The sequence below is a fragment of the Aegilops tauschii genome, chromosome 4, assembly GCF_002575655.3.
Source record: "Aegilops tauschii subsp. strangulata cultivar AL8/78 chromosome 4, Aet v6.0, whole genome shotgun sequence".
NCBI lineage: Eukaryota > Viridiplantae > Streptophyta > Magnoliopsida > Poales > Poaceae > Aegilops > Aegilops tauschii.
Window position 1 is genome coordinate 23,624,942 of NC_053038.3, and position 16,910 is coordinate 23,641,851.

At 47.6% G+C, this 16,910-nt stretch overlaps 1 protein-coding gene and 2 long non-coding RNA genes across 3 annotated transcripts; all 3 read left to right on the top strand.

Annotated features, from left to right (window-relative positions):
• The first annotated feature begins 4,874 nt into the window (after positions 1-4,874).
• On the top strand, positions 4,875-9,907 carry LOC109744101 (uncharacterized). Its single transcript, XR_006662121.2, has 4 exons — positions 4,875-5,408; positions 5,790-6,032; positions 6,146-6,210; positions 9,594-9,907. It is a non-coding gene; the product is annotated as an uncharacterized lncRNA (long non-coding RNA).
• Positions 6,598-9,907, top strand: LOC123493353 (uncharacterized). The gene has a single exon (XM_045227339.2). The coding sequence runs from the start codon at positions 7,895-7,897 to the stop codon at positions 9,041-9,043; it is 1,149 nt and encodes a 382-aa protein (XP_045083274.1). The 5' UTR covers positions 6,598-7,894; the 3' UTR covers positions 9,044-9,907.
• A 2,044-nt stretch (positions 9,908-11,951) lies between these two features.
• Positions 11,952-12,998, top strand: LOC141021461 (uncharacterized). Its single transcript, XR_012182765.1, has 3 exons — positions 11,952-12,471; positions 12,582-12,639; positions 12,725-12,998. It is a non-coding gene; the product is annotated as an uncharacterized lncRNA (long non-coding RNA).
• Positions 12,999-16,910: the final 3,912 nt, after the last annotated feature.

Here is a 16,910-nt window from a genome sequence, read left to right on the forward strand (position 1 = left end):
ACGGACTACAAGTTTACAGCTGTGGTCAATTGTAATCTCGAAAACTGTGTTAGGCTCTATATATTTGGATGAAGGGAGTATTTGGTAAGGCCTTTTTCAGTGCACTCATGCTTAGGTGAGGGGCAAGTGTATTAAAAGGCTTAGCAACTAATGTCTCCTTGTTCTAAAAAAATCTCGTCTCTGCAATGTATATGTGCTTGGTGTTATAGCTAGGCTCCCTTCATTAATTGTTTAGTAACTAAACTCATTCGTGGATTGGTTGGTAGGTCTGTGTGCTTGGCAAGTTGGTATCGATTCCGATGTCATTGAAGTGTTATCTCTTTTTTTTTGCTAGGAGTTATCTTTCCTCCTTAATTGCTTTACCAAATCGATGATTCTTAGCACCTGTGAAATGCTGAAAAAGGCCTAAGTACAGTGGTATAACTTTGTTGTGTTTTCGAATTAGTTATTATTGTATAATCTATTGGAAAAGATAAGTTGTGTACAGGAAAGACTTGGTCCAAGATGTTTTCTGCCCACAATTTCTGAAATGTACTTGACTAAACAAAACCTGTCCTACGTGTTTACTTTGAGTCTAATAATTGTGCCTTTTCTAGTTTTTGGCAGTTTGTTTTATACTCGACTCATATGACCAATTCTTCGACCGATATTAGCCCTGCCCTAAATCTTTTGCTGTCCCTAATCCACATGCCTATTTATCCATTCATTTATTCATCTATACTTACGTACTGCGACCACTAACTGCAAGCGCACTTGTTAATGCAAGTCACCAAAAATAAGAAGGATCGATTAGCAGCAAAAACAAAATCAAGTCTCCAAAGATGGCAATGATGCACCTCTGACTTCCATATTTCAAAGGTTTGAACAGCTAGCTGGTGAACTTTCTTGATTCTAATACTACTAGTTTTCATTAAGAAAGTAAGACAACAAGCGAGCAAGTAGCGCAGCACGGTGCTGTGCCGGGACAGACTGACAAGTTGCATGCGTGATCGCCTGTAGCTGACTGATAAACGGCAAGTGGAATACACAATTTTTTTCTCTCGAATCAAGTGGACCTCACGTTCAGAACACTACTGTACGCCTAAGCTTTTCTTTGAACACACTAGTAACTTTTCGGACCATGAAGATCAACACACAAAGTTCAGGGTACAAGTTTCAGTCAACCCACAAAGGGACCAACTGAAAAACGCACAAATAACGGAATACATGCCTAATTTTCTTTTCTTGAAAACACTTCTGTATGCGTAATTGCTTGTGATACTAGCTACTCCCTCCGTTCCTAAATAGTTGTCTTTCTAGAGGTTTCAAATGGTGACTACATACGGAGCAAAATGAGTGAATCTACACTCTAAAATATGTCTATATATATCCGTATGTGGTGACCATTTGAAATCTCTAGAAAGACAAATATTTAGGAACGGAGGGAGTAGTAGCTTATCTAGATGGCGTAAATTCAGGCAAACCTGAGAAAGACTTGACAGGACTTGTGACCGTTTCCGTTGGAGAAGTTTGACTTGTGACCGATGGTTTTCGGCCGCTTGGGTCTGGACCGGATCAACGCTCCGAATGGTACAACACTCTTATTATCAGCAACAGCCATCAGGCGCACCGGAATAGTCCGACCTGCCACTTGTACGTAAAGCGCGAGCACACGCACGCACGCACCCGGTCGAGTGCTGATTTGGAGATTCCAGCGCCGGACGACCGCGTGCACTTGTGCTGTTGTGCGAGCGAGACGGCCCTCAGATGCATGATGACTCGTGTGTTGCCAAGAAAAGTGTCTCACAAGTTCAAGAAGAGAAAAGTGTTCCACAAGTTAAAAAGGGACAAGTGTTTCACGCGTAGTTGGCCGTTTTCTTCATGCACCGAAGCTTCCTAGAGACTGCGCCGCTGCAAAAGCAGGGATCACGGATCAATCAATCGATGGTTCCTGCATTAACGACGGTGGTTCTGTTTTTCAACCGTGAAAATGATACTCCCTCCGGTCCTTTTTACTCTGCACATTGGATTTGCCGAAAGTCAAACTTAGCTAAGTTTGATCAAATTTATATTAGAAATTATTAGCATCTATAATATCTAATAAATATAATATGAAAATATATTCCGAGATGAATCTAATGATATTGGTGTTGTTATGTAAATGTCAATAATTTTTTATATAAACTTGGTCAAAGTTGGATGAGATTGACTTCAGACAAACCTAATATGCAGAGTAAAAAAGACCGGAGGGAGTATCGTCAAAAGGGAGCTGATGGTATAGTTACTACGTACTCCCTCCGTTCGGAATTACTCGTCCAAGAAATGAATGTATCTAGATGTATTTTAGTTGTAGATACATTCTTTTTGTGACAAGTAATTTCGAACGGAGGGAGTAGAATGCAATGGCATCTGGGGGAGTTCTCACACAATACTCACCATGTCAATCCTAGAGACTGAAGCCGAATAGTCTCGCCAGCTTTTGCGGAACTTTTTTCTTTTGCGGGAATGTTCACCATGACAATATTTAGGCTGTGAACATATGAAATGACAGGACAGTTTGCAACCACTCTCCTAAAATATATAATATATAGTATGACATTTTGGTTGCTGCTAGTACAAACGGCCATCGACGCAAAGCCATAAACACAGGACAAAGATGCATGCCAGGGAAGAAAAACATACGCCTTCGCCGTAGCAACCGGGGGTCCCGACCCGTCGGTCCCAATCCAGGAGAACCGTTCTTCGCTCAGCCATAACAGCTCGGATCAAGACACTACGAGCAGCCGTCGCGGTCGACAGCCCCCTGGACCGTACGAAACGAAACCCACCATCAAATGATCCGCAAAAAATCTTTGGCTATCCCCTCGAACCCGTTCAAAGCCGGCGCCCCCCCCCCCCCCCCCCCAACCCACGAAGTCACGGTTGCCCGGTCAAAACAGAAGAAGAAGAACGCACCACGCACCACACACGCCACTCCATAAGAGCATCTCCAACAGATGCACAAAAATTTCACGCCCTAAAATAGTTTTAGCATGCAACTGAGTCGCATGCCTAGCTCGGTTACCCAGTTCAACTGTGACTAAACTTGCTTTGCCGAGAAATGTGGTGACCATATATGGTTTTTACAGGAGTTTTACAAGTCATGAGAAGAAACTCAAGTTAGCTCAGGCACACTACGTTTTTTGTGCTAATAATAATATGGCTTGATTAAGTAAAACCCTGGCAGGTCCAGCCTTATCCTGACCTTTATGCACACGGCTAGCTGCCAGCAGTTTAGATTTTTCAAGCCCCGTTTTACCACAGCTCCCACAGGGACCAGTGCCGCAACAGCTTCGGCTACACGCCTACACCTAGTCTTTATCTTTTTCTTTTTTTTAACACAGTACAGACGCTAACGCTCATATACACGCGCATACACTCATCCATGTGAACGCACACACGCACACCCTACCCCTATGAGCACCTCCGAAAGACTGAGTCGGCATATCATCTTGAAATTTACGAAGTCACCGAAGGCACCTCGTCATCGACGGGAACGTCTCCTCCCACTGAATGCGCATCGCCGGAAATCCTGAAATAAATCCAGGAATAAATGCGAGCACCAGGACTTGAACCCTGATGGGCTGGGGATACCACAGTCCCTCTAACCACCCAACCACAGGTTGGTTCGCCCTAGTCTTTTTCTTTTGATAGGTCCATGCCTACACCAAGTTTTTTTAGGCAAACCAACAAAACTTTATCCACCCGTCACACAATTTACAGGGACGAACTAAAGATCCCCAGGGTGATCTAACCAAACATGACGGTCAACCCCGAGCGTTAACGCATGCTTTCCTAGTTTGTGAGCCTCGATATTTGAGGTTCTAAATTCATGGATAAAAATACTAGAAAGAAAAGATGTAGCTCGTGCCTTGATTTCATGCACAATAGCTCCAAAAGATGCAATGGCCGTCCTACAGTCTGATGCCACATGAACTCTCTGAATATATAGATCATCAACCAAAGCTAATGCCTCTCTAATAGCCATCGTCTCCAACACTTCAGGATCATCGATATTTCTGAAGATTATCACGGAAGCTCCCTGAACATCCCCGACGAGTCGTGGGACACGACGCTTACTGCTCCGTAGCCTCCAACACGCGGGATAGCTGCATCGACATTAATCTTCGAGTGGTCGGCCGCTGGAGGAATCCATCCTGATGGACGTGGGCTCGCCTGTGTAGCTCAAACACCCGGCTTGTGTATCACTTGCAGCTCAGTCAAATAACTTGTGATAAAACTGTGAGTTGCAAAAGGAGTTTGGAAAATCCCATTGTAAATTACCTTGTGGCGTGCATGCCATATCGCCCACAACGTGACAATTAGGACAGTGAACTCATCCATTGGGAGAGACTCGCTCATCGCAAAAAGCCATTTCTTAGCACTGTCTTCTCTGTTTGAGCACATATATTGTACCATATCTTCCTTGGATAAGGCCCAGACACTCCTAGACATAGTGCAGTCTAGTAACGAATGTCTCCAATTATCTTTTGCTCCGCAAAGTGCACAGACATGAGTCGGCGACATATTTCGGTGGTGAAGTACGTCGCCCGTCGGCAACGAATGTTGTGCAAGACGCTAGGTAAAAACCTTGAGCTTCGATGGGACCTGCAAGGACCATATAGAAGTCCAGCCCTTCTTCTCGATAGAAACATTGGAAACGTTCTGGTCACCCTCTAACCATGCCGCGCTTCCCCACTTTTGCCCTCACCACTAGTTCCCGGCCCTAACTCCCAAAGCCGCTAAAGCCCACTTACCACATTAAACTTCTTCTTCCTCTCATGAATGTATCTTCTTCCTCCCATGAAAGATAAAGAGCTTCGGATTGGTCACGAAGGTATTTTCTTGCATGGAAATGGAGACAACGGGACGCCACACACTCGCTTTAGATCCGTAAGCGCCGAGGCATTTAAGCCGGCGAGACGGAGAGCACCCATCGCACACCGTGCAACAACCCAACAAGCTCAAAGATGGCGATCCACAAGCCTGTAGTCTTGCTCGTGCTTCTCGCGTTCCTCACACCTTCGGCCTCAACGCGTCTTCTGCGCGAGGAGCTCTGCTCGTGCGTCCACCGCCGCCGCCTTCAGCGGCCGGCGCACTCCCTCCACCGGTCGCGGTGGAGCAGCGATCCACCCCCAGGCGCCGCTCTTCCTCCTCCAGCGGGTGGAGCGCTCCCTCCACCCGTCGCCCTGGAGCTGTGACCGATCCCAGCCGCCGGTGAGCTTGTTCCATCACCACCTCCTCCTCCAGCCGCTGGTGAGCTAGTTCCACCACCTCCTCCTACAACCGTCGGTTAGCTCGTTCCACCTCCTCCAGCAGCCGGGCAGCTCATTCCACCTCCTCCAGCGGCCGGATCCGGCGTCTACTTGCCCCAGCTGTCCTGCCAGGAGGTTAGCCCACCCCGACACACCCCCTTCCGCCAGCATCTTAGGCCACCCCTCCTCCGGCGGCGGAGATAGGGTCGTCGACTCCCTCCTCGTCGGGGGTCGGGCCTTGGGCTCCCTACTCGCCGGTGGTCGGCCCTTGTTTTGTTCTTAGACAATATTAAGTGTATCCTTTTAAGTTTTTTTCTATTTAAGGGTATTTATATTTCCATTTTATTTGTTCCTTATGTTTAAGATCACGTAAAAACATTTGAGTGCATTTTAGTGTGTATGGACTACTTTGATTTCCATAGGAGGGGGGGGGGCAAAAGCCCCCTACTTCCTTCGACAGTTGTAGCTCGCCGGAGAAAGAACTCACTATGTATTTATCTAACTTAACAACTGCAGGCTTCTTCTCCACTTATCGCGTCTGGAAGATCATTGGCATCGTTCTTGGCGGTATCTTGGCACTCCTGGTTTGTCTCTGGATACTCTTCAAATACAAGGTGCACAAATGCTGGCAGCGTGGGGACGATGAGGGGACGGCCCGCCACCAGGCGCGCCCGGACATGATCGGGGACATTTTGCCCGCAGTCGTGCGTGGCATCATCTTTTTGTTCAACCTACTCTTCGGCTTCTGTTGCTGATCGGGTAAGCTGTGCTTCCGGAAAAGAAACTAAATTTCCTGTTATCCTACACCTTATTTTTTTTCCATTTCTACGCCTCTTCAGCGGCTGACGAGTGACGGGTAAGAGATATTTCAGGTGCACACACAATGTTCGTCTGAAGACCTATGAGTCTGCTTAGGCCAAGAACTTCTTCCTCACAGGTAGCATTGGGATTTGGTGTGATTTAAGTGAGTTGCGAGGTTACTTATATACTCCCTCCTTTCCGGTTTATTGGGCTCATCTCATTTTCTTGGGTTTTCCATATTATAAATCTTATTTTTTACTTCTTTCCACCACATGTTCACATTCTAAGGTGGATTAAATTGATGCATGCAAGGATTAAAAGAAACCAACCACTGCATGTAACCAATCCTAGTCATTTAGGGGTCATCCATGCATACACTGTAATTAATGTAGATTAAAGTTTGAGTAATTTTTTAAACTACGAGATACATTCCTTCACTCATCATTTACCTTGGTTGATGAGATTTTAGATTTAAGCTAACCGGAAAGAAGGGAGTAGCTCTGATGGTCTCGTGTACAACCAATAAATGGGCCGTCGGAATAGTCGTGCCTTACGTAAAGCGCGAGCACACGCACGCACCCGGTCGAGTGCTGATTTGATGATTCCAGCGCCGGACGACCGCGTGCACTTGTGATGTTGTGCGAGCGAGGCTTGAGATGCATGACTCGTGCGTTGCCATGAGAAGTGTCTCACAAGTTGAAGAAAAGAAAAGTGTTCCACACGCGTGCTACACCGTTTTCTTCATGCTCATGCACCGAAGCTTCCTAGTAGCACGGATCAATCACTCAATCAATCAATCGATGCCCAAGCGTTAACTACGCTGGTTCATTTTTTCAACTGTGAAAATGATTTTCGTGAAAAGGGAGCGCTGGTTATTGCTAGTATAATGCAGTGGCATCCGAGGGAGTTCTCACACGACGCTCGCTCACCATGTCAATCCTACAGGCTGAGATGGAATACTCTCGCTAGCTTTTGCCAAACTTTTTTTCCTTTGCGGGAAAGATTTTGCCATACTTTGAACCCTACTAGTAACAGTATTAAAGCTATGAACGTTTCAAATGAGAATACGATTTGCAGCTACTCTTCTTTCCTAAAATATATAGTATGACATTTTGGTTGTTGTCAGCAGCAGAAACGACCATGGATGTAAAGCCATGAACACAAGACAAAGATGCATGTGAGAGAGGAAAAACATACTGATGTAGGGGTGGAACCCTATACGGCCGATCTTTCACGAAAGGAGCGAGCATACCATACGCCGTCACCGTAGCAAACAGGGGTCCCAATCTAGACGAACCGTTCTTCGCCCCACCAGTCCACCACAATAACAGCACCGATCAAGACACTATGAGCAGCCGTCGCGGTCGACAGGTCCCCTGGATCGTACTACCAAACGAAAGCACAGCAGCAGCAAGTGATCTGCAAAACCCTTGAACCGGTTCAAGTCTCCACCCGCACCCGGCGCGCGTCGCTCTCCTCGCAAACGCCCCCGAAACCGCCAACTCACGGTTGCCCCGGCCCAGGCTCTTCTTCGGTCGCACGGGCGGAACCCGCAGGCATCGCATCGCGGCAGATCGGCCCGCGTCGTTGGTACTTTCCGAACGAACGGAAACGGTCTCATCTCGCTCGTGGGCACGCACGCGTCTACTCACTGAGAGCGTTTGAATGCACGTCGGCCTCGCCGCGACAACGCCTTCGCCACAAAGCAAACCATCTCCATCTCCACAAGCAACCTCCTTCCTGGCCGTCGGATCCTTCCCGCGTCCGAATTAATTATCTTTCTCCTTCCGACTCACACCTCCCCGCCACCCCGCGCGCGCATGGCACGGGGGTATAAAACACCGACGCAAAACCGCCTCATCAGTCATCACAACGAACCTCGCACCCTCCGCTCCGGCCATCCTCCAAACCGTCAGCACTCAGGGCCACCGGAGCTTCGCTCGCCGACCGACTCGACTCGGCCGGCGATGGGGAGGACGCTGGACGTGCTGCTGGGCCGCACAACGAAGCAGACGGCGCGGCTCAAGTCCCTCCTGCACCTCGCCACGAAGCGGATCGCGGTGGTGCGCGCGCACCGGGAGGTGCGGTGCGCGCAGGCGCGGGGGGACGTGGAGCAGCTGCTGCGGCAGGGCCACCCGGACCGGGCCCTCCTCCGCGCCGAGCAGGTGATCCGGGAGCGGGGCACGCTCGACGCCCTCCTCCTGCTCGACGCCTACTGCGCGCTCCTCGCCGACCGCTCCGCCCTGCTCGACGACGCGCACCGGGACTGCCCCGAGGAGCTGCGGGAGGCCGCGGCGGGGCTCTGCTACGCGGCCGCGCGGTGCGGGGACCTCCCCGAGCTGCAGGAGGCCCGCGCCCTCCTCGCCGCCAGGTTCGGCCGGGGCTTCGCGTCCGGCGCCGCCGAGCTGCGCGCCGGCTGCGGCGTCAACGCCAAGCTCGTGCAGCGGCTGTCCACCGCGCTGCCCAGCCTCGAGAGCCGCCAGATGGTGCTCCTCGAGATCGGCGCCGACAAGGACATCCCCGTGCGCCTTCACAGCGACGCCGCCGACTCATACGAGGATCCGGCCGGCCGCTCCCACCATGGCCATGGCCACAGGAAGAAGAGGCACGACGACGACGACGAGCGGCGGCACGCGACGCCGCGGGCCGACGACGACAACGCTGACTCGCCGCGGACATTCAAAGACGTGGAAGAGGCGGCGCAGGCCGCGTTCGAATCGGCTGCCACGGCGGCGGCCGCCGCCAAGGCTGCCATAGAGCTCTCGCGAGCCGGGCCCGGGAGCCCCGACGACAGGTACAGGAGGAACCCAGGAAGGGCGCATGCCGACGACGAGACGCTCCACGGCGGCGATCATCTGGCCCATGGCAAGGCCTTCGAGAGGATTGGACATGTTCGGAACTACAGCTCAGACGCAGAGGATCTCCCGGAGAAGAAACACGGAGAAGAGCAGGATACGCCCAGGAGCTAGTCCGGTTGAGGCATGCATGCTTGTGCGGCTGAAGCAGATATATATGCATGGAGTAGCATGCAGTACGTGAAGAAAGGATGATCTATCGATTTGTGTGCGTGCATCAAGAACTCAAGATCGTCCAGTGAGTTGTGCTCTCATTAGGCAGGCATCCACACGGACACGGTGCACTTATGCAGTTTCAGCGTACTACTAATTAGGCAGATTTTGCCGGCCGGAGCGTCGCCGGCGAGGGAGGGCGACGGCCGGCGATGATGTCCGACAACGGCAAGCGTGGCCACCTCGACCCGTCAATCATCGAGAGTCACTCCCTCTCTCGTCCGTGCCCAGCAGCGACACCAGCCGGTACGGTCGCCGCCCCCGCGATCGAGGAGGAGCGGCACGACGTGGGCGGTGGATTCGTCAGGACGCAGCCGCGCGCGGTTGTTGCCGGCTTCAGTCAGGACGGACAGAAGACTCTAGCAGTTTAGCTGCAGGCATATGGCCACAGCAGATATGGTTTATTTGATTTAGTTGTATTGATTGATAGCAGTTGAACTTTTGCACGCAGGAGGCGGCGCTGCTCGACGCGCACCGCGACTGCCCCGAGGAGCTGCGGGAGGCGGTGGCGGGGCTCTGCTACGCGGCCGCCCGGTGCGGGGACCTCCCCAAGCTGCAGGAGGCCCGCGCTCGAGATAGTGGACCTGGCGGCTAGGGTTGGGAACCTCTCGTGTCGCCCGTGAGGGGGTGACGCAAGAGTCGGGAGAGTCGAGATTTATAGATAGCGACAATGATAATTTTCCTCCTCTTCTTTTATTTGACATAAGACTAGAAGAAAAAGGAGGGCTTTCCCATATCGAACATGGCGAGGCGGGCGGAATATATCACATCAAATATCGATATGCATGAACCACGGGTAGTCACAGTATCATCTCAATAAAGGTATAGGAGTGAAAATTATACAAGGAACATAACAAATGAAAATAATAATCGTTATGCTTTCTTTTTCTACAAGGAACATAACAAAGTGAAATGATAAAACGTCATGCATATCCAATAAAAGGAAATACTGCAAGTAGCATCATGAATAAAACGAAAGCCTATACATAATAAAGAGTGGATTTAATTAACATCGTTACCCGTGTCATCGATTTTCGGGACAACACGAGTCAGTGCCTTTGTCGCCTTCATTTTATGATATTTTCTTTGCCATGCGCCCATCAACTATAACCCTCCAATATATACATCACAATAAACAACAGATGAATGACGTTGGACTGATAGTTCCAATACCAACAATGGCAACATGAGTGAAATCCTCCTATGTATATGTATGAAGTAAGAGGAAGGGCATAAGAGCTGGGAACCATGTTCGAATTTGGTCTTGAAACTAACGACGCGGATGACTAAAGCTCATGTAGATTAGCCATCAAACGTAACACCGATTCCTTTGTTTCCATCCTTTTATTCTGTCCAACACACCTGGCCACTACCACCCATATGTCATAGTAACCATCTGATCTTTTTTCACACAAAATAACGGTCGACAATACCGATCATTTGTGCCTGTTGTGCGGGAGGCCAACCAACAATGTTCACAAAAAACATGGCCGGGAGTCCGCCGTGCATGTCAATGATAATGCTCTTAAACCCCATAAAGTCATATAAAATATGTTGGACCATTCCTAAACATCATCTGATATTCCAATCGAACCTTCCAGTCAAATTAAAATAAAAGTCTATGTACTAATTGGTAAAATGTACTCGAATCACATTTACCACTCATCATGCAGTTGACCTCCACCGCGCCCCCCCCCCCCCCCCCCCCACACACACACACACACACCAGGGGCTGACCATTGGCCCCACAAGCACAAAACTCACTTCCCGTTGACAGACATGGCCTCACCATCTCCCTCTTTGGCCCAAGTTTCTTGTTGATGCCGCGTCCCATCGTAGAGTCATGAGGTGACAAATCAGGTTATAACATGATATATACACATTTTATTTGTGCATGGTGATTCATGCATATATATTTCCATGAATACTCGTACACTGTTTATCATCATTTCATGTGAAGAGTGTGGAGACTCAATTTATTGAACCTTGTTTTCATTGAAACAATTTATGGTATCATTCAAGAGAATTGTAGAATAATTATGTTTTTTTGTAATAATTTATAGAAAATCAAGAAATTGTAGGTTAAATGATTTCAATGGAGATCAAAACAACCATCGCGGTAGTTGTGGATTGTCTTAGTCTATAAGACGTGAATGGAGGAGCTGGTGAGTTAAGAAGTGGGTAGATGCCGACGAACGCCATGATCAACACGTACTCATACGTGTATGTTGCCTTTATTAGATCGTGAGAGGAGTGCGACATACGTAGACCACGGAACCGGTCTAGGCGTGTGCATGGACGCATGCATGCCCATTTGGTCGGCATCCTAGTCCGACGATTGATATAGTTTTTTTTCCTTTGATAAGGTGATATTACACCTCATTCACGGCCCCCTCTTCCCTACCGGAACTAGCCATTCGTGTCAAGCTTATCTTTGTATCATCTTCAACTATACGTGTTCAATACCCTATAAGGTTGAACACACAAACATGAAAAACAAACACTCCTTAAGTCATGTGAAGAGAGACCAAATACATGTTGTGGTGTAGGTAAAACCTGGGCAAATGACTTCATACGGTTATTTGGGCTACCCACACGATCCAAAGTAGAGATACCGATGAGAAAGATAGGCTCTCGTCCATGGAGCATAAGTAACGCTTTTTTCTAAGCATAAGATTATCCCCAATCACTAGTAGAAAAATGGTCAAATGTCAAGCACATTAGTGCCGGTTTGCTTTTGAGCCGGCACTAATGTGTGCATTTGTGCCGGTTCCAACGGCTAGCCAGTCGCTACCGGTTCGTGGCCGACCTTTAGCACCGGTTCGTGCCACGGACCGGTACTAAAGTGAGTGGTGGCAGGATGTTGTCAGTCCGGGGCCCCTCCAGCACCTTGTACCGGTTCGTGGCACGAACCGGTGCTAAAGGTCGTCGAACATAAACCCTTCGTCCACCCGAGCTCGCTCTGTTCTTCCCCTTTCCCCTCTCCTCTCTGTTCTTCCCCTCTTCCTCTCGAGCTCATCACACATTTTGCCCAAAATTTGTCAAGATTTGAAGGCCCCCATCCATTCAAATGATCACAAAGGTTAGCAACTTTGTCCTTTCATCTCTCATTGCTAGATTAGCTCTTGCAATGCTTTGTATAGTGATTAATTTATGAGTTTAGTAATTTGGTAGAAAATATATGTGCTAGTATTTGATTTATATGCAATTTGTGGTCAAAACTAACACTTAGTTTGCATATGTAGGTGTGGTTTACTTAGTGCCTTCTAAATCTCCGTCGTAACCACAGTCGATCGCCCGCACCGTTCCGTCGCCGGCACCACCTTGTGGTGAGCCTCTTGTTCATGAATGTTTTACATTACCAAATTGATGTTTGTGTGATTTGGATATATAGTTACTCGTATAATTATCTTACTCGTACGTTGTTTGTTATACATAGTGCCATGGTTTTGATATCCATCCCCGTCGGCCCTCGTCCTTGTTATGATTCGGATGTGGTATATTCTCTTTTAAAACTAGTTGTTGCATTTCGTGTTTATGAAAAATTATGCCCATCAAGTTGACATAGATATTTTTGTCTAGGAGGTTTGTGAACCGGAAATTCCAACCGAACCTATCGTCAAGAGGTTAAATTTAGTTGAAAAAGAAAACGAGTATTTGAAAGAAAAATTGAAAAGAATTGAGGGGGATAAGATGGAATTGGAGTTGCATGTTGCCAATGTCGTCGATGATCACAAGATCAAGATGGAGAAAATGCGCTTGAAGATTAGAAAGATTAGAAAATATGCCATTGATAGTGAGGCTTGGTATCATTATGCTGTTGGATCAATTGTTACCTTAGTTGAGATCTTGATCGCATTTGTTGTTGCATTTAAATTCTTTAGTTAGAGAGTTATTTGTTTGTTACATTTAAGTCTTGTATGAACTTTATGTATGAACTTGTATTAATTTGGTCTATTCGGTGTTGTGTAATGAAGATGAGCCGACAATGGATGTACGATGACCGATGCTCTCCCGAGTTCATTAATGGCATGCAAACTTTTCTGCTTGCGGCTGAGGCAAACAAGCGGGCGGATGGTTTTATACCTTGTCCATGTTTAGTCTGTAAGAATGATCACAATTACTCTACATCAAGAACCATTCACGTCCACCTGTTTAAGTCCGGTTTCATGCCCCACTATAATGTTTGGACCAAGCACGGAGAAAGAGGGGTTATGATGGAAGACAATGAAGAAGAAGAGGACGACGACAACTATCCTGGCCATGGGTTCCCTGAATACGATGATACAACAATGGGGGGAGAAGCTGGGCCAGCAATGCGGGAAGAAGCTGAAGAAGAGGCATAAGATGAGCCCGCTGATGATCTAGGTCGGGCCATTGCCGATGCAAAGAGAAACTGCGCAAGTGATTTGGAGAAGAAGAAGTTGCAGCGCATGTTAGAGGATCACAAGAAATTGTTGTACCCGAATTGCGAAGCTGACAAGAAAAAATTGGGCACCAGACTGGAATTGCTGCAATGGAAGGCAGAGAATGGTGTATCTGACAAGGGATTTGGAAAGTTGCTGGTAATGATAAAGAATATGCTTCCAAAGGACAACGAATTGCCCGAGAGTACGTACGAAGCAAAGAAGGCTGTCTGCCCTCTAGGGTTAGAGGTGCAGAAGATACATGCATGCCCTAATGACTGCATCCTCTACCGCGGTGAGTACGAGGATTTGAACGCTTGCCCGGTATGCGGTGCATTACGCTATAAGATCAGGCGCGATGACCCTGGTGATGTCGAGGGCGAGCGCCCCAGGAAGAAGATTCCTGCCAAGGTGATGTGGTATGCTCCTATAATACCACGGTTGAAACGTTTGTTCCAAAACAAAGAGCATGCCAAGGCGATGCGATGGCACAGAGAAGACCGTAAGAAAGACGGAAAGTTGAGAGTACCCGCTGACGGGTCGCAGTGGAGAAAAATTGAGAGAAAGTACGGGAAGGAGTTTGCAGATGACGCAAGGAACGTATGGTTTGGTCTAAGCGCAGATGGCATTAATCCTTTTGGGGAGCAGAGCAGCAACCATAGCACCTGGCCTGTGACTCTATGTTTGTATAACCTTCCTCCTTGGTTGTGCATGAAGCGGAAGTTCATTATGATGCCAGTGCTCATCCAAGGCCCTAAGCAACCCGGCAACGACATTGATGTGTACCTAAGGCCATTAGTTGAAGAACTCTTACAGCTGTGGAATGGAATAGGTGTACGTGCGTGGGATGAGCACATGGGGGAAGAATTTGACCTAAAGGCCTTGCTGTTCGTGACCATCAATGATTGGCCTGCTCTCAGTAACCTTTCAGGACAGACAAACAAGGGATACCGCGCATGCACGCACTGTTTGGATGATACCGACAGTATATATTTGGACAATTGTAGGAAAAATGTGTACCTGGGACATCGTCGATTTCTTCCGAGCAGGCATCCCATAAGAAAGAAAGGCAAGCATTTCAAAGGTGAGGCGGATCACCGGACGAAGCCTCGCCACCGTACTGGTGCTGATGTACATGATATGGTCAAGGATTTGAAGGTAGTCTTTGGAAAGGGTCCTAGCGGACAACCTGTTCCGAATGACGCTGACGGACGCGCACCCATGTGGAAGAAGAAATCTATATTTTGGGACCTGCCCTATTGGAAAGATCTAGAGGTCCGCTCTGCAATCGACGTGATGCACGTGACGAAGAATCTTTGCGTGGCCCTGCTTGGCTTCTTGGGCGTGTATGGGAAGACAAAAGATACACCTGAGGCACGGGAGGACCAGCAACGTATGCATGGAAAAGACGGCATACATCAGGGTCATGCCAGCTACGCTCTTACCAAAGAAGAGAAGGAAATCTTCTTTGACTGCCTGCTCAGTATTAAGGTACCGTCTGGCTTCTCGTCGAATATAAAGGGAATAATAAACATGGCAGAGAAAAAGTTCGAGAACCTAAAGTCTCATGACTGCCACGTGATTATGACGCAACTGCTTTCGGTTGCATTGAGGGGGCTTCTACCGGATAACGTTCGATTAGCCATTGTGAAGCTATGTGCATTCCTCAATGCAATCTCTCAGAAGGTAATCGATCCAGAAATCATACCAAGGTTAGAGAATGATTTGGTGCAATGTCTTGTCAGTTTCGAGTTGGTGTTCCCACCATCCTTCTTCAACATCATGACGCACGTCCTAGTTCACCTATGCGAAGAGATTAGTGTTTTGGGTCCTGTATTTCTACACAATATGTTCCCCTTTGAGAGGTTCATGGGAGTCTTAAAGAAATATGTTCATAACCGTGCTAGGCCAGAAGAAAGCATCTCCAAGGGCCATGAAAATGAGGAGGTCATTGAGTTTTGTATTGACTTTATTCCTGACCTTAAGCCGATTGGTGTTCCTGAATCGCGGCATAAGGGCAGACTGGATGGAAAAGGCACGCTAGGAGGGAATCAAAAAATATGTATGGACGGACATTCTCTCACTGAAGCACACTACACAGTTATACAGAATTCCGCCTTGGTGGCTCCGTATATGGACGAACACAAGAATTTTCTACGCTCCAAACACCCGGAACGGTCTGATGACTGGATTACACGTGAACAAACCAGGAGTTTCGCCGGCTGGTTGCAGACACATACCATGCATGACGCCTCTATTGAAGATGACCTGTACTCGCTGTCCCAGTTACCTTCTTCGAATATAATGACTTTCAAAGGGTACGAGATAAATGGTAATACATTTTACACGATCGCCCAAGATAAGAAGAGCACCAACCAAAACAGTGGTGTCCGCTTTGATGCAATAACCAAGACGGGAAAGGAAACATATTATGGTTACATAGAGGAGATATGGGAACTTGACTATGGACATGATTTGAAGGTCCCTTTGTTTCGGTGCAAATGGGTCAATATGACACGATATGGGGTAACGGAAGACCCACAGTATGGAATGACAACAGTGGATCTCAACAATCTTGCGTATGCAGACGAACCATTCGTCCTAGCTAATGATGTGGCACAGGTTTTCTATGTGAAGGATATGTCTACCAAGCCGAGAAAAGAAAAGATAAGGAAGTGAATGCATCATACGATGAGCCAAAGCGCCACATAGTTCTTTCTGGGAAGAGAAACATCGTGGGAGTGGATGACAAGACAGACATGTCAGAAGATTATGAAAAGTTTGATGAAATTGCTCCATTCACAGTGAATATTGACCCGAGCATCCAGTTAAATGATGAAGATTTTCCATGGCTACGGCGCAAAGGGACATACGCGAAGAAAAAGTTTCACACCCAAAGATCTGGGATGTGATCGGCTTCACTATCATCAATTTCTTCTGTGTTTCACACCCAGGAGGGAATCTCTGTAATAGTTAGGGTAGTTATGTGTTTTGGCATTTGAAACGCGAATTTTTTTATGTGCAAACAAATTCTTTCATGCAATTACTGATTTTTTCAGCTAAATGACCCTGAAATTGAAAAGCATTTCAAATGAACTCAGAAAAGGTTGAAAGTTGGCATGGTATCATAATTTCACCAACATAGCATGTGCAAAAAAGTAGAGAGGGTTACCGCAAAAACTGAATGCACTTCGTGTATAAAATGGACAATCTCTTTCGAAGTATCAGCGTTTCGGACGAAAACTCATCCGTTACAAAGGGATTTCATTTTTTAAATAACCTAAGCATTACCAAATTTAATATAATGATAAAACACACTAATATTAAACATAAGAAAAAAGAATCAGTGAAAATCTATTTTC